General features: G+C 37.2%; 1 protein-coding gene and 2 non-coding genes across 10 annotated transcripts in view; all 3 read left to right on the top strand.

Annotated features, from left to right (window-relative positions):
* IPCEF1 (interaction protein for cytohesin exchange factors 1) overlaps positions 1-18,418 on the top strand; it is a 194,529-nt gene that overhangs the window by 159,990 nt on the left and 16,121 nt on the right. For all 8 annotated transcript variants that reach the window (XM_059401308.1, XM_059401310.1, XM_059401313.1 and 5 more), the window contains one exon: positions 7,000-7,357. In XM_059401308.1, coding sequence (XP_059257291.1) covers positions 7,000-7,357 — 358 coding nt within the window. The remainder of the gene's footprint in view (positions 1-6,999; positions 7,358-18,418) is intronic.
* Positions 3,319-3,426, top strand: LOC132018864 (U6 spliceosomal RNA). Its single transcript, XR_009404641.1, has one exon. It is a non-coding gene; the product is annotated as a U6 spliceosomal RNA (small nuclear RNA).
* On the top strand, positions 13,346-13,449 carry LOC132018838 (U6 spliceosomal RNA). Its single transcript, XR_009404618.1, has one exon. It is a non-coding gene; the product is annotated as a U6 spliceosomal RNA (small nuclear RNA).

The following is an 18,418-nucleotide window of genomic DNA, read 5'->3' as shown; positions in this document are numbered from 1 at the left end:
CTATTTTTATGGGGTTGGGAAGGCAGGGGGGACCTTTTTCAAGTTGTTATCATTTGCCTTGTATTATAGCTGGGCTGTGGGGACTTGCCCCGAGCAGACGTCTGGCAGGGAGACTGTCTCCACACGGGGCTCTGACTCAGAAGGCTGAGGAACTCTTGGCTCACCTGTGTTGGGGGAGGGGAAGGTGTCACCCACAGAGAGTTAGCACTGGGCGCCAAACCACAGGCTTGGAGCTGTGGTTTGAAAGCAAGCCCTGGCTCTGGTTTTCCCCTCCTATTTATAAGGCAAAAGTAAAAAGTCTGCTAACTTTGTTGGTTGCTGAAGAATGTGGGGAAATGGGGTCTCTCCTTATTGTAAGTTAAGTTGGTGCTTCCATTTTGGCCATTTGACTGTCTGTAAAAAATTTAAAGCACTCACATGTTTGTGTCAACTATTCCACTTATAGGAACTTACCCTATAGATTAAACTCAGGTGCCGAAAAAGGCAGAAGGATGTTGGGAAACCACCCAAGTGCCCATCAAAAGGAAATGCAATACAACCAGAGAACGGACTATGTCGCTATAGGAAAAAAAAAAAAAGCTCCATTTGTCCAGATGGGGAATGAGTCCCTAAATATAAGAAATGGTAAAAGCAAGAACAAAGGGCATACTGCCAACAATGTAAACATTTTTTAAAGCTCAAGCTTTGGAGCCAGCCTGGACCCACTGCTTATGAGCCAGGGACCCTGGACAAGCTTTGTCACTTCTCTGGACTCAGATGTCTTATCTATAACATGGAAGTGCTAGGAAGCCAGTGACTCTCTGGTAGTCACTTCCCTTCCTAGAGCTGTTATAAGATAATAATGAGCTAACAATGGACTGCTCTTCATTCTTCAGATGTTATTAAACTCCTATAGTGTGCTGGACCCTGCCTGGGGTGGTAGGCACACAGCAGTGAACAAGACAGGCCTGGTCTAGAGAGGGGGAGTGGGTGCTTAAAAAAAAAAAAAAAAAAAAAAAAAAAAAAAAAGCTTTCTCTAATTAAAGCTATTTCTCTAATTATTAGATTTTTAAAAAAGATTTATTCATTTATTTTGGAGAAAGCACATATACAAGGAAGGGGAGAGGCAGAGGGAGAGGGAGAGAGAGTCTCAAGCAGATTGCCATCTGAGTGTGGAGCCCAATGCGGGTCTTGATCTCAGGACCCTGAGCTGAAATCAAGAATCGACCACCCCTGGGATGCCTGGGTGGCTCAGCTGGTTAGGCGGCTGCCTTCAGCTCAGGTCATGATCCCAGCGTCCTGGGATCAAGTCCCAGATCGGGCTCCTTGCTCAGCAGGGGGCCTGCTTCTCCCTCTGCCTCTGCCTGCCACTCTGTCTGTGCTCACTCTCTCTGACAAATAAATAAATAAAATCTTTAAAAAAAAAAAAGAGTCAACCACCCAGATAGCCCTCTAATTATTAAATCCTTAAAGTCAGAGGCAGTGTCCAATATCTTTTTCCTTACCCACAACATTTATGAGTGTGCCTACCACAATTTGAAATGAAATATTTATTTCATGGACCGATAAATGGGCAGGTGGGTGATTGTAACTTCATCCACGTTCTCTGCCGATCTTTCGCGCTACCATTACTTCCCCAGGTGAATTAGAACGTCACTATTTTACACTCGTCTAGTACTGTCGCATGGGTTGGAGGAAGGTGATTTCATTTGACGTTGACAAAAGTTCTGCATTTTACCAACGAGGAAGCCAAGGAGAAATAAAGTTATCACAAATACCCTTTGCAAGCTTAAATTTACCTTTGACTAAGAAGATTCTTTCATGTTATCCTGTTTGCTCCTCTTGATAAATCTGAGTCAGCCAGGCAGGCAGCTAAGACGCTGTGTGTGTGTGTGTGTGTGTGTGTGTGTGTGTGCACGCGCGCGCGCATCGACCATGTGCCAGGTACTGTTGCCGATAAAGGAATGCTGAATTGAAATGGACAGTATCTTTCCCCCGTAGCAGGCTAAGTCTGAGTTGAGGAAGAGGCACAACAAATTTGTAGTTCAAACAAATACTCCCAAGTGCTGACAAATGCTGTGTAGAAGATAAACAGGGGTAAGGGCTAGGGAGTGGCTGGGGTGGAGTGTGGGGGGGATGTTCTTTCTGACTGTGAGGCTGAGGGGCCTGCTGATACTTGAAATGACACCAGGATGGTGAGGAGGAGGCAGCCACCCAGAAATTCACGGAGAGAATGTTTCAAGCAGAAGAAACCTGTGCTCAAGGAATGTGAAGAAGGCTTCTGGGACTGGAGAGGAGAGGGAGCGGGAGCTGGCAGGCCAGACAGGGCTCCATCCAGGCCTTGTCAGCTATACTGAAGGCTGCGGCTATTTTTGTGCCTGTGATGGTCAGTTATTAGCGGATGTTCAGCAGGGGAATATTGTGATCTCTTTTATGGTTTAGAAATACTCTAGGGGTCCCTGGGTGGCTCAGCCGCCTAACCATCTGCCTTCGGCTTAGGTCATGATCTCGGGATCCTAGGATGGACTCCCACATCAGGCTCCCTGCTCAGTGCGGAGTCTCCTTCTCCTTTTACTCATGCTTGCACGCTCTTCCCCCCCACCTCTCAAACAAATAAATATTTAAATAAAATCTTAAAAAGAAAAAGAAGCACTCTTATTTTTTGGAGGATGGACTAGGGTAGGGAGTGGGTGAGTAATGGTGGCAAGAAAAAGTCAAAGGAATAAGACTTAGAGGTGAGGTGGTTTCTTTAAGGTCACTTGGAAAGAAGGGATTGGAGAGAGGAGCAGGTCCTTTGCCCCCTTATCAGATGGGGGTCAGATGGGGGTGTGTGCTCTACAGGTGTTTGGGTTTTTAGAAGAATGCTTCTACTAGCATATGGCAGAAATACAGACAGTACTTCCTAGGGTTTAGCCGCAATTGACTGGTTTGCTGTTATTAACGTGGTCAGTAAAAGAGAAGGAAAGCCTATGGATATGTTCCTTTTTTTTTTTTTTTCTCATTTGGTTCCAGTATGTTTAATCTTAAGTTATTCCTGTATTTTTTTTTAACATATACTTTGATTAATGTTGCTTAACATTTGTATGCTGACTTACTTCATCCTAATTACAGAATGTTGGTGGCTATCTTAAACTGTTTTCCCTATGTCAAATATGTGTTTTTAAACAATTCCAGGAAAAAGATTTTAGAGCTAATCAACATTTGCGTTAAGCTTCTTTGATAAATACAGATATCGTAAGTAAGTGTTGAATCACTAAATTCTACACCTGAAACTACTATTACACTGCATATTAATTAGCTGGAATTTAAATTAAAAATATACATTAAATGGGAAAAAGAGCGTTCACGTTGAAAACGCATATACGAAAATTAGAATGATACTGAGAAGATTCGTATGGCCCCTGTGCAAATTCGTGAAGAAAACGGGAAAAAGCAATATTGATTTTTTAACTTAATCATATAGTCGCTTCATTAAAACTTAGATCTTTAATGTCTTTAAGTATTATCATTAAAAAGTAAAATATTTAAAACTCAAATATTCTGAAATGAACCGCTGTGCAATTATTAACCTCTAATAGATAAAACAATAAATTTGTTTGAGATCATGAAAATATTTTGTGGGAGTATTTGCATTATAATCAGTGACAGTCACTTCTAGATCCTGGGGTTAGGATAAATCATTTGTAGCAATTCTACAGAGAATTTTGGGGTGTCCGTCCCTAAGAGACTGAACTACTCCAGGCTGTTTTTCTTCTAGACCATTTTGTATTGACATTAATTTGTTACCAACTATATGTCAGGCACAGATGTAAAAAATAGGTAAAAATAATAGTTAAGAACAGCCTGTTCTCAAGTATCTTACCAAAAAAAAAGAGTAAGTCCATCAGCAATTATAGAATTAGTTGACAAAGTGACATTCCACCTGATATGAAGCCTGGGAGTACCATACAGAGCTACCCACCTGGTCTGAGGCCAATGAAGTCTTCTTGGAGGAGGCAGTCCTTGAACTGATACTGAAGGATGGGCTTATGTTAGTACATGAGAGACTGTCACTTCTTCCTGCCTTCATTAGATTTACAGTGAGAAGTTTTGTAAGTATATTAATTACATGGACAGTTCATAGAAGGCACTGAGCTAAATGTTCTCTGTTTGACTGTGGCTATTGTTAGCTACACGTGGTAGAAATAATGATCTGTGATTTAGCACCATATTACCTATAAAGCATGTTTCCATTGTGATGGCTTTCCAAGATCATTTTGATTATTATTTTGTTAATCTCTCTTCTAATAAAAACTCCCTCTGGACTGATACACATCATCTGTTTTCTTATTTTCTCTTTTTGTCTCTCTAGTTATTCCTTTTTTTTCCTTGCTCACTCTTCTTTTTCCATTTAAAAATCAAATTTCCACATGTTACATGGTGCAAGAGAAGAGATGATGGATTGAAAACATTTGAGTTGTGTTTGAGTAGTACCTCCAAAAGGATTATGCTTCACAGAAATTTCTGATGCTCTACGAACATGTCTTTCCCTTAGTCCATTAAGCAGTTTTGAGGTTCCAAAAGGTTCATGGAAAAAGTACTATAGCAGCTATGTGCATAGGATTTTGCTCAAATTACAGTAATATCAATAATAATATCAGTAATATTTTGCTAATCAAATTACAGTAATATCAACAGGAACAACAGGGAAAGCTTGCACTTCCACCAAAGCCAAGTTTTACTAAAATAGCTCACAATGGGGGAACGTGTTGGGACTAGTTCTGAATGGTATTTTTGTTAATATTTATTTTCTAGATCATTCTAATGAGTAAACAAGTCTTGGCATTTATTTGGACAGCTTGGGGTCTGTGCATTATCTCCTCTAGATAACAAAGATTTTATTTAGTGGGTTATAGATCTTTAATCTCTTAGTTGTTAAATGATCTGAATGATTTAAGGCAATTGATTTGCAAACTCATTGACACATTCTTGAATGGAAAGTTTTCATGTCTGTACAAATGTATTATTAATAAGGTGCATGTGATGAATAGTATATTAACTGGATATTTTAATGTCGTGCTTCTAAAAAGTGGATTTACTGATTATTTGACAATGCATATCTAGTATTTAGCTAACTAAGCATACATTGGGTAAATGCAGGCTTTTCCCATCAGAACTCAAGATTTTAGAACCTACAAAATTCTTGGGAACATACTAGATGGAAATCAACCCTTCTGAGTTAGTTGCAATGATTCTGAGGTTTTGGGGAGAAAAATCCTACTTTGCTCCTTGGCTTCTTCCCACTAACCATTTTTTTTTTCTACCACGTTGGAATGTTGAATGCTTGAAATTGATGAATCTCAACTATAAAATGTTTTCTCTGTTTCATCTGCCATTGGAGATATATGATGACCCAGAGAACACTGTTTCTCTGTCATCTTGATTTTTGGATTTTATTGATAAAGAAAATGAAAAATGAGGGAACAACATATAGTTGCCAGATATTTATTTTGCTTTGTAGGGCATTAAAAAAAAAAAAACCTTTAAAAAGACAAATACTAACATCTACTATCACCATTTTCCAAAAGAAGTCATATTATTTTATCATCAAAATGATACTAGGATAAAATCTCAGAATAAAAGAAGTCCTTTCCAAGAGAAGGTGATTGGTGATGTTGCACTGATGTTTTCTCCATGAGCAGATGAACATTTTGCCAAGGACTCTTATTCATTCTTGCATTGTATGTTGGGAGCTGCTTTCAGAAGATCCCTGTAACCTCAGCCTACTTCGCACAGTCTAGGTGCAATTGCTGGTTTCTCTTTAGTGAATTAAGAGTTTGCAATGGATTCTTATCTTTTTTGGTCAATGTTTATTAAAGGTTTCAAATTATTAAAGAACTTATGAGCTAACATGATTTTATTTATGTAGTTACAAGCTATTGCTGGGTATGTGCTAAAGAATATATATATATATATGATATTGGAGAACAGAAATGTATGGACTTTAACCACATCCCTGCTTTCTACTCAGTTAATATTTTGCTTCTTATCTGGCTTCAGCTTTTGTTTTCTCTCTCTTAATTACCTTTCTCAAGGGTTTTTGCTCAATCAGTGAGAATTCAGTGATTGATTACAATCTACTTTTTCCTCAAAGTATCCTTCAGTATTTCAAAGAATCTCCCAAAGGGGCCTTTTACATTTCTAGGGAGCACTGAACAATAGGGTAAATCATGTTATGGAGATGTTTTAGATCCTTAAACAAAGAATTCAAAGTTATACAAATTGGTTTTGGGCAATGGAGTCATAGTTCTTGCCATAGGAATATAAATATCATGCAATTTTCTTCTGATTGTTTTTTAAGACTAGTTTAGGTTTCTTTGGTATCTTTTTTAATAAGACATTACAGTACACAACTGAGCCCCCCGCATGTCAATTAAACTTGCAGTTGTAGATCCATAAGAAGTAGGATGAAATTTAAATTTAAATGTAATCTTAACTGCATTCCTTGTGGCAAATACTGGAAATACAGAATAGAAACAGACCAGTTCTCTGTCAGTGTATTTTACCAAGTCCTTGTAACTGGTTTATAATAAACTTTGCTGTGATCTGTTAAAAAATCTTCAAATTAAGTAATGAAGTTTAAGAATTGTAATTTTCCCCTCATAGCAAATTTAACTCAAACAGAATAAAAAGGGATCGTACTAATAATCGCCATGTGAAGTATAAGAATTAAGGTCTTATGCAAGGCCAATGCAGCTATTTCCCTGTCATAGAGATAAAAAGTTAAATATGGTGTCTTCAGCTGTTTGGAAAAAAAGGGTTAAATACAAAACAAAAACCAATTATTCTGAGTTACATTTGGTAAAACAGATGAAAAAAAAAAAAAAGCGAAGGCCCAAAACTTGTGAATGGTTTTTAAAACAATTTGTTACTAATAATTTTTTTCTGAAACCCTGGAATACCTCTGTTAAAAATGGAAGATAGAGAATGCCAGTTTAATCATGATTTATTTTATTCTTTTTGGTTTTATTTGTGAAACAGGCTGCACAGCAGGCATCTTCCTCTTCACCCAAATCTTGTTCTTCCTCTTCCTCGGAAAGTACCATAAAGACAAACAGCAGTTTGGCCTCCTTATCTAGAGAGAGACAGTCCTGGATCGACATGGTGAATAGTTCTGCCACGGCTGATGATGAGGGACAGTCTATAACATTGGCTGTGCAGGTTCACTCATCTACACCCTCAGAGGCAAACAGTTGCAGGGCTCTGGAAAACAGCTTTGCCACATCAGAAAGTGGATTTTTGAACTCTTTGTCTAGTGATGACACGTCTTCACTGAATAGCAACCTGGACCATCTGATTGTCCCAGACAAGCCCGCTGGATCCAAGATGGTGGACAGAGGTAAACCAAGAAGTTGTTTACTCTTTTCTAGAGAATGAATATTTGTGGGTGGATCTAGAACTCTAATTTGTAATAAGAAGTATGTTGAAAGTCATGGATGATGATTCAATAATTAAGCAATCAGGTGGGGCTGAGGCCAAGGGATGCTTCTGTCGGAGTTTGTATGTGGAAGGCTCCAACTTCAGGGCCATTAATTACCCACAGAAGTGTCACTGGCCACATGCTTACAGTTATTAGACATGTGATTTTCTACCAATCTGAGGAAAAACTTGACTCATTTTTGATCCCATGTCCTATGCCCTGGAGCTTATGGTGATTAGATTAGGGTTTTGTAGATTGGTATGTTGTGGTTCCAAATAAATGGAGAACAACCACCTACCCTGGGCCACAACCACAGAAAAGGTCTAGCTCCTCGTTAGTTGACTCCTGAAGGTGTCTGTGTGGTTAACGGGGAGACAGACAGTTTACATGCACTTTGGAAGGCAGGCTAGAACTTTCAAGCACAAAGAAGAGCACGGTTTATGCTCCTGGAAAAAAAAAAAAAAAAAGAAAAAATGAAATATTCTAAGTCTTATAGCAAAAGAAAAAGTTCATGGAGTATAGAAATTAATAATGTGAACTTTCTTCATACCCTGTGATAATTGGTCTTTATCTTTTGTTCAGTGGAACTTTTTTTATTATTAGTTTTCAGTCATGATGTGTCTTTTTGCATGGTTTCTAGCTTATTTACTAGGGTGTAAAAACATACTTGCCTGATACAAGATATTGGGCAACAAGATAATGCCGAGTTTCACTGTATTTTTTCAGTGTACTTTTGAAAGAAAGTTGACCAGTGAAATTCTCATGCTGTCTTTCCAGACTGGCCCAAAGACACAGATGACCACTCTCCCCTCTCCTCTAGCATAATCAGGGAAAGTTTATTTAAGTCCTCAAATTTTCAGACATACCCTATTAATTTAACATTTGGTATCAGGGTAATTTAACCCAAGGACAATGATTGTAGTCCCAGTTGTGTGTCTGTATTCAGTATTTTGAAATATGCAAATCTGAATGCTCAGGCTGGGAATTCATTCTCTAAGTCATCACAATTGTTCACTCCTTGTGTCCTTACCTGAAGATGCTTCATCCAGCTGAGTTATGTGCCTGGAAGCTATGGCATTTGTGTTTAGTACCTCTAATTTAGGCCAGTGATCTACTTCACATTTGAAAAAGTGGAGTGTGAAAAGTCACTGGTGAAATAACCCTTGTCTAGAAGTGAAGGGGGTGGAGTAGGGGGCAGGGTGGAAAGAGCACCAGTGAGGAGTACAGGGGGTCATGGGTGGGCTCTCATGGATGCAACACAGGAGACGTGAGCTGGCCTAAGGTTTGAGAGGTGCTGTTCCACACAGAAATGTTGGGTGTAATCTGTCTCCTTGGAAGTACAAAACTAATGCAGATCGTGAGGATAGAAACTCAAGCAAAAAGGCCTAAGAAACTTCTTTTAATGTTGAAAATGGTTCAAATTTAAATGGGTTTTTTGGAAAGTAATGTATTCCTTGTCACTGGAGGTGTTTCCCCATTCTGAGACAATCATTTTCATTGGGTATTAATTGCATATTGATCACAATCTTTAGTCTTTTTTCAAAAAGATTTTATTTATTTGTTTATTTATTTATTTTAGAGTGAAAGAGAGAGGGACAGAGAGAGAGAGAGAGAGCACAAGCAGGGGGAGGGGCAGAGGGAGAGGGAGGACTTGCTTTTCCCTCTGCACCTCTCCACTGCCTCTGAGGAGTGCAAGCTGAGGCTTGATTCAGGGCTCCTTCTCACCACTCTTGAGTTTGTGACCTGATCCAAAACCAAAGTGTCATTTGCTCAATGGACTGAGTCACCCAGGCACCCCACTGTCTTTGTTCTTATGAAGACATAATGAAGAGAGCCCTTAAGTATCTTGAACTGCTCAGCCTCTAACTTGATACTTGGAAAAGTCTTCGAGATACAGGGCTGCTTGAACTAAAGAAAATCATGAAAAGTACCACATCTATTATTTGCTTGTGAAAAACTCTTACTTTAATCATTGGGCCATAGGTAGAACTAAAAATTGTCATTTACACACACACACACACACACACACACACACACATACTGCCCCAGGATGAGGTTGGCTTTAAAAACAAAACAGAAAATAAATTTCCATTTACATTCTTTCCTGAGGGATGACCCTGCAGATTGAGTTTTCTTTAGGATGAATAAGCTGCGAGTCACGGGAATATGTATGTACCTCTTGTCCGTGTCCACATGTCACTTTTGGGATGCATGAGTTGCAGAGCTGGCTGGGAACCAACAACTCTTTCAGTCTAAGGAAGAAGAAACCTCGTATTTTAAAATTTTGAGTTAAGTACAGGGTGACCAACAAAATCTCTGTGCTTTCTCCAACAGCTTGACATGAAGGTATTCCTTTCAGTATAAAGAAAGAAAATAAAATTATTTTCCCCTCACTGATATGTTGGCAGTTGCCATATGTCACAAAATTTTTGCTGATGATTTTCTCCTGCTGCTGGGGATTTGGTTAAATTCCCAGAAGAGTTAAACCACATAAAGTCATTGCTATGGAAACAGCAACCTGGTCTTTTCTTGCATTTGCTATGGTTTGTTCTTGAGTCATCAGACTGCATATTATGCATTCTTTTACATGTGGATATTGGTATGCTGGAGAACAAGGTAGCTTTTCATTTCTATGACTGCTAAAAATTATTTTTTAGCTGCCAATTAAAAAAAGAAAAGCTCTGACATTCCTGTGTCTGAAATATTGTTCAAGGTGTTTTTATGACAGGGATTGAAGTGTCGACATGGTCCACGACAGGAGTTAGGATTTTAGGTTAAGTCCCAGTCTCAAGATGCATTTGCTAGAGAAAGAAGCTTTTCTCCTAGAAAAGATTCTTAAAGGTTAATAATGGAGTCCTTAAACAAGTAGAGAACATTCGTTACAGCCTTCTTTTTATTTTGACAATGAGAAAAATGTTTTACAGTTATGCAATTAAAATTGTGGTTGCTAGAATTTTATACTGAATTTAAATAGCCTTTTAGACATTTCTTCCCTGCAGTGTAAGCTAATAAAAAAATGCAGGGTGTTAATTGCATCTCATTGCGTTTCTACATTGGGAGTTACAGAGTTCCATAGCTCTCTTGATTCTTCACTGAATTTGTCCTCTAAGCATAGTGGGAAAAGAGGTGATGGGGTTATTGCAATACTCATCTCAGCTCAATTTTACCCTATATTGTTTCCTTCTTCTGTGAGAAGTTATTTGGTCTCTTACTTATGCTCATGTGATAATGACTCCCCTGTATGTCTCTAATTACATTACACTGACAATGCAGAGACAATTTTGATTATACTTACGCCATGAATGAAGTGACCATACCCTGGATGCTAGAAAGCTAAAAAACCACTAATGACACGAAAACTCTATGTTAATAAATGCTCAAGTACAAGTCCACTCAGAATCAATCTGGGAATCTTGTTGAATAAAAAGCGTTGTTAATGAAGAAACAAGCGTACTGGAATATGCATGATATCTTAAGAATGTGACTTGAGCCAGATTTTAAGAGTCAGCAAATATTACCAAAAATTGCACATAATCTGAGCGCAAACATATTATTTTAGGTAGCTAACTCAGCTGCTGTTGTAGGACTTATGCAGCATGCCTCTTTAGGAAGCAAGAAGATTAAAAAAAATACAGAAGTCCATTCAATTTCATCTTATTTTTTTGAGTACCTAACATGTCCTCATGCACTTGGTCCTAACAGGAAGACACAGATGAACAAGACACAACTTCTGGACTAAAAAATTTTAACATCTTAATGGGGAGAGCGGGGAGGAATAAGACTCATTTAACAAAAGAAAGCATAGTAAAGTGAGTGCCCCAGAGCGATAGAAGGTATTCAAGGGATTTAAAGGAGAACAGGAACTCAAAATATGGAAAGTCACATCTAAATAATCTGTGATCCAAGTGGGAAGATCTGCCTACAGAGAGGGGAGCCATGGGAAGGAGGGGTGGAAAAGAAATTTGGATAACATTGAATGCTGGGCTAGTGGTCAGTTTTATTTCATTAGAAAATGAATGACTATTTTTAATCGAGGTACTCATAATATACTTTTAAAATTAGTGATCACAATTTATTTTAAAGTCATGAAAAGCCAGCAAGAGTCAGGCTGAACTAATACCTGAGATACTATACTTTAGAAAAATTATGTCGCTCTAGAATGTGGGGTAGAAGCATGTAAGGGGGACAGAGGAAATTAGCAGAGTTAGGAAACTTTTGTAGTAGGTGGGGTGGCAGTGGATAGAGGAATAAAGTAGAGACTAGAGGGCTTCGATGGCTCACCTATAAGGATGAGGACTGGTCTTGGTCTTTGTATCTCTATTACTTAATTTAGTCCCTGGAAGATTTCCCAGTGGTCTTATTTTTCGAACTATAATAGTAAATATTTACTATTAGGAAAATCCTGAATCTATAATTGTTGACCTCAACAGCGCTGCTCTTAGGCATAGATGATCCACCACCTGCTTTGTCTGCTGCGTGCCCAGTGTCTAACGATCCCTAGACAATGTCATGAAATAATGCTGTTAGGTTACCTGCAAATTTGTGTCATGTAACTAGTTCATTTTATTTACGATTATAAGCACCTAACTTATTTATTTATTTATTTATTTATTTAAAGATTTTATTTATTTACTTGACAGACAGATCACAAATAGGTGGAGAGGCAGGCAGGGTGGTGGTGGCGAGCAGGCTCCCCGCAGAGCGGAGAGCCCGAAAGTCTCAATCCCAGGACGCTGGGATCATGACCTGAGCTGAAGGCAGAGGCTTTAACCCACTGAGCCACCCAGAAGCCTCTAAGTTATTTTTTAGTGACTATTGATTGCCTGATGTGATTAAACAGATTCTTTCCCCAATGACTTGTATTGCCACTTTTAGAGTATCAAAATTCATATATATATATATATATATATATATATATATATAGGCTTATTTCTGCAATCTCTATAGTCTTTCACTGATGTTTTAACTTCAGTTTTGTCAGTATAGTATTAGAGTCTACCTTTATAGTATGCTTTATTATTCAATAGAATATTACTGGCTTTAGCACTCTCTTTAGGTAAGATTTCAATTTGATTTTCAAGCTTAATTTTAAAACTCATATTGGGATTTTGAAACAAAAATTTCTTGAATTTGCTTAGATTAATTTGGTGAGAACTGCTATCTCTAAAGCATTGAATCATTTCGTTTATGAACATGGTATATTTCCCCATTCCACTCATTTTGTGATTTTTTTAAGTACTGTTTTCTTCTTATAAGTATAGCTTGTGTCTTATTAAGTTTGTTCTTAGATGTTCTATAATTTTTCTTGCATTTGTGAATGGAATCTTTTAATTCCATTATATTTTATAATTATTACTGCTGATGTGAAGAGATGAGGCTTCTTTTTCATATTTGTCTCACACTAGTCACCCTATGTTATGGTTGGAAGTTGTTTGAATTGTTTCTAGATAAATTTTCCTATCTTTATATAATGACCATTTTAGCTTATCCTTTCTTTTCTTTTTTTTTTTTAACTTGTGATATCAGAATTTGCCTGAAGTTTATTTGCTTTTTTACTCTAAAAAATAGTCTTTGACATTATTAGTTGCACATTATTTTTATTATCTGTTTAATACAATTCTACTTTATCTTTATGAAATCTTTCATTATTTAGAATTATTTAGAATTATTTTGTGGGACCTTTGCTAGCTCCTTAAATTAATTGCCTAGTTGATTCATTTTCATATCTTTTTCCTAGTAAATATGTGCAGGTTCTGCATACCTCCTTGACTGACACTTGGAGTTTGTGTTATGTAGTACTTTCACTGTTGACCATTTGCAAACAAAAAGTTTTAAGAGTAATTTAACTTTTAATTTCTTCTGTACCCAAACCTAGTTTTAGAAGAATTCTTAAAAATTTCAGTAAATGTTCACTTTAGCAGCACACATAGTAAAATTGAAATGATACAGAGAAGATTAGCATGGTCCCTCCACAGGATGGCACACAAATTCATGAAGCATTTGTATTTTTGTTAACTGGAATTTAAATAAAAACTTACACACACACACACACACACACACACACACACACACACACACAATTTAAAAAATATTTCAAAGTGAATACCTTTTCAGCTGTCTGCATGGAATTCACAAAAGATCAATGACAAAAGGTCAGTGACATAATTTAAGGAACCATGATCTTTATAGAGAAAGATTATAGGTTTCTTAGAAAATGACAGGGCTATGGCAATCTCTTTTAGCAATATGGTTACACAAAACTAAAGATGACTTCCCCTAATCTACATGTTTTCTTGAGAACAGTCTCCTACAGTTTACACTATTTGCTCTGAGAAGATTCCTGTGTGTTTCTTTGAAATGCTTCTAATCTTATGGTGTCAGGTTCCTTTTTTTTTTTTTTTTTTTGATCCTATAATTATATTTCTGGCCCTTTTTGGCCACTCTGGAGTTGTTTCTCTAATCATCCTGTGAAGATACCAGCACATGTCTGAATTTGCAGCTAGAAAGGAGAATTCAAAGGTCAGTTTTCCAGGAAGACTCTTTTCATCAGGGTAAGGTCTAAAGCCTTTGAAGTCTATTCCTGCACTATTAAGTTAGGTTCTAGTTTCTCTCCCTACAATGTTATGCTGTCCTAATTAAAACCAAAGCAAATAAAGTTCTATCTTCTTAAAACTACACAACCATTGTAAGCATAAGATTGAAAAATAATTTTTTAGTAGACTTTTCTCTTTCTTGAAACAATTTTAGGTTCAGAGCAAAATTGAGCAGAAGGTACAGAGTTTTCCCATCTGTTTCCATCCCTTACATGCATGGTCTCCTCCATTAATAACATTCCTTCCACCAGAGTAGGATATTATTACAACTGATTGACCTACACTGACATATCATTATCAGCCAAAGTTCATAATTTACCTTAGGGTTCCCTCTTAGTTGTGTATTCTGTGGATTAGAACAAGTGCATAATGATGTGTATCCATCATTATGGTATCATATTTTCACTGCCATAAAAATCCTCTGTACCCAACCTATTCAGCCTACCCTCCCCCTTACCCCATTGGCAATCACTGACCTTTTACTATCTTCCTAGTTTTGCCTTTTCAGAATGTCATATAAGTAGTTTGCAAAGATGGTTTTGTTTTTTCCTTTCCAATCTTTAAACATTTTATTTCCATTTTTTGTTGCATTAGCTAGAATTTCCAGTACAGTGTTGAAAAGGGGTGGTGAGGGGAGACATCCTTGGCTTGTTACTGATTTTAGTGAGAAAGCTTCAAGTTACTCACGGTTTATGAAGTTGGCTCTAGGTTTTTGTAGATCTTTTGTATCAAGTTGAGAACATTCTCTTCTACTCCTGTTTACTGAGAGTTTTCATCATAAATGCGTTGTAGATTTTTCAAGTGTTTTTCTCTATTTATAGATAGGATCATGTGATTTTTTTTTCTTCTGCAATTTGTTGATGTGATGGATTATGTTAATTAATTTTTGGACATTAACTCAGCCTCACATGCCTGAGATAAATCCCACTTGCTTGTGTATATAATTCTTTTTATACATTGTTGGATTCAATTTGCTAATATTTTGTTGAAGACTTTTATACCTACATTCATGAGACATGTTGGTCTATAGTTTTCCTTTCTTGTAATGTAGATTTTGGTACTTGAGTAATTCTGCCTCATAGAATGAGGAAGGAAATGTTCTCTCTGCTTCTGTCTTCTCAAAGAAATTGTAGACAATTGGTATAATTTCTTCCTTAAATGTTTGGCAGAATTCACCAATGAATCCATCTGGGCCTAGTGTTTTCTGTTTTGAAAGGTTATTAACATTTCAATTTTTAAAATAGAGATAGGTTTATTCATTTATCTATTTTTTCTCATGCTAATTATGACAGATTGTGTCTTTCAAGGGACTGGTCTATTTCTGCTAGGTTATCAAATTTCTGGGCATAGGGTTGTTCATAATGTTTTTTTCATTATCCTTTCAGTGTCTAGTGGGATCTGTAGTGATGTCCCTCTCTTTCATTTCTGGTATTAATAATTTGTGTCCTCTTTTTTTCTTAACTAGCTAAATAATATATGTTTTTACTTTTGGCTTATCTAGCTAAATTGAAATTGAATAAGTATAATTTACTTATTGAGTTTTTCATAATCCAATTCCAAAATTAGTTCATTGTGCTTATTTGGTAGAAGGATAGGTTGAGGGGATAAGAATGAGATCAGGAGTGAACATTTTGATCAAATAATGAATGTTTAAAAAATATTTACTGAGAGTCTACTATCTTCCTGGCACAGTTGGCATTTGGAGATATGTGCATGAATAATAACAGAGACAACAGCCTTCTTGCATAGAATTTATAATTTGGAATATATGTTTATTATGGTGGGTAGGGAGACAATTAGGTAAATATAAGAACAGTATGATTTCTGGTAGTGAGTAAGTTCTATAGAGGAAATAAGGTAGGAATATATAATAATGGGGAGTTGGAGGAAGGACCTTGATTTAAATGACTGGTTGGGCAGCACCTCCCTGAAAAGGTGATCTGAGAGCCAAATGGCACAAAGCAGCTTACATATGAAAACAATAGCTGGCAAAGTGCCCCATACAGAGAGAAAATAAGATGCAAGGGCTCTAGCACTAGCATAAGTTTTGCAGTTCAGGAAACCAAAAGAAATCCAGTGTGGCTAGAATAGAGTGGTAGGGGGAAGTACAGGAAGGGATTGGAGAAGTGGGTAGTAGCTGGCTTATGTGGCAACTGTTGTGTCCTGTAAGGTGTTTGGGTTTTGTTCTAAGTGCAATGGAATGATTTTGAAAGCTCGGGATTGTTATGGTGTGCTTTATGTTTTTTTTTTTAAATTAAATTGATTTATTTATTTTCAGAAAAACAGTATTCATTATTTTTTCACCACACCCAGTGCTCCATGCAATTCGTGCCCTCTCTAATACCCACTACCTGGTACCCCAACCTCCCACCCCCCCACTTCAAAACCCTCAGATTGTTTTCAGAGTCCATAGTCTCTCATGATTCACCTCCCCTTCCAATTTACCCAAACTCCCTTCTCCTCTCTAACACCCCTTGTCCTTCATGATATTTGTTATGCTCCACAAATAAGTGAAACCATATAATTGACTCTCTCTGCTTGACTTATTTCACTCAGCATAATCTCTTCCAGTCCCGTCCATGTTGCTACAAAAGCTGGGTATTCATCCTTTCTGATGGAGGCATAATACTCCATAGTGTATATGGACCACATCTTCCTTATCCATTCATCCGTTGAAAGGCATCTTGGTTCTTTCCATAGTTTGTTGACCATGGCCATTGCTGCTATAAACATTGGGGTACAGATGGCCCTTCTTTTCATGACATCTGTATCTTTGGGGTAAATACCCAGGAGTGCAATTGCAGGGTCATAGGGAAGTTCTATTTTTAATTTCTTGAGGAATCTCCACACTGTTTTCCAAAGAGGCTGCACCAACTTGCATTCCCACCAACAGTGTAAGAGGGTTCCCCTTTCTCCACATCCTCTCCAACACATGTTGTTTCCTGTCTTGCTAATTTTGGCCATTCTAACTGGTGTAAGGTGGTATCTCAATGTGGTTTTAATCTGAATCTCCCTGAGGGCTAGTGATGATGAACATTTTTCATGTGTCTGATAGCCATTTGTATGTCTTCATTGGAGAAGTGTCTATTCATATCTTCTCACTATATGGAAAATGGGTATTAGGAAGCTGTAGTAGACGATGTATGTAGTTGTTGAGATATGTCAACAGTGAAATGATGGCCTGGATTAAGTTGATAGCAGTGAAATGGGGCAGGGGCAGAAAAAAATGTACATTTAGGATATATCATACACATAAAATGTAAGAGTATAAAAATCACGAAAGATTCTGGCCTATTTAGTCTATCCCTAGTCTCTAAAATACTCTGCCTTAGCACACGGTGAACATTCTAAGAGTATTTGATAGATGAACTGAGTAAATGAATGGATCAAATGTGCAAGGGGAAGAGAGGAGTCAAAGATGAGTTATAAGTTTTCCAGCATATTCAGTCTCTCATGTTACTGAATGTAATTGCAACTCTTAGGGACTGGTATCATTTCTTGGGAAAAGGTTTGCTAGTAGGAATTTAACAGCATAATTAAATACATAACTCTAAATATGTACACTGTGGGTTTCCAATAAGGCAAAAAGAAGGATGTTATACAAGTAATTATAGATCACACCAGATGATAATCACCGAGGTAAGGAAAAGAGAGTGCCATCTGAAAAAGTTAAGAGCATTTATCTGCTCCAAACCTTCGTTTCTGCTTAGTGATATTAAAGTAGGTTAACTTCTTCCTTTCTTTTGCCTTACTGCTCCTTCCATCGCTTCCCTCCTCCTGCGCCTTCCATTTTTATATTTTGTGTTCCTCTGTCTCCATCATGGACCCACATGGTAGGTGGACTCAGCAGTTTATGGAACCAACGTTGACATATTTATCTACAGTACATTGGATTTGGGTCCTTGAATTTAGGCGATTTTCCAGCTATTTTCCCCCTTTTAAACTCTCATTCATCCTCTACCTTGCAAGAATATAAAAAAAAAAAAAACACACAAGGAAATGCCTTTTTTGCATACTTGTCAATGTTTTTTTGTTTTCTTAGGATGTGAGCAGATATAGAAATTTTATGTCTACATTAAATATTTCACCTAATCCTAGGTACTCCTATGATGGGACAAATACATTTTAAAAACAAATAGAATATTTGTTTTAAGAATGTAGAGCTGCTTATCAGATACTTGGACTACGGACTCAACCTAAGATTATTTCTAAAAATCACTGCCATAAGATGCAATAATAATAATAATAATAATAATAATAATAATAATAATAAACATTTAAGATTGTCCAGTAGACTAGGTTTCTTCTTATCACAAAGGAATAATATGGTAGAATTGTATTGAGTCAGCTTACTTAATAGAAGCATCAAATACCCAGGAGAAGAAAA

The sequence above is a fragment of the Mustela nigripes genome, chromosome 5, assembly GCF_022355385.1.
Source record: "Mustela nigripes isolate SB6536 chromosome 5, MUSNIG.SB6536, whole genome shotgun sequence".
NCBI lineage: Eukaryota > Metazoa > Chordata > Mammalia > Carnivora > Mustelidae > Mustela > Mustela nigripes.
The sequence above is the reverse complement of the archived record's forward strand: the minus strand, read 5'-3'. Positions and strand labels throughout refer to the sequence as shown.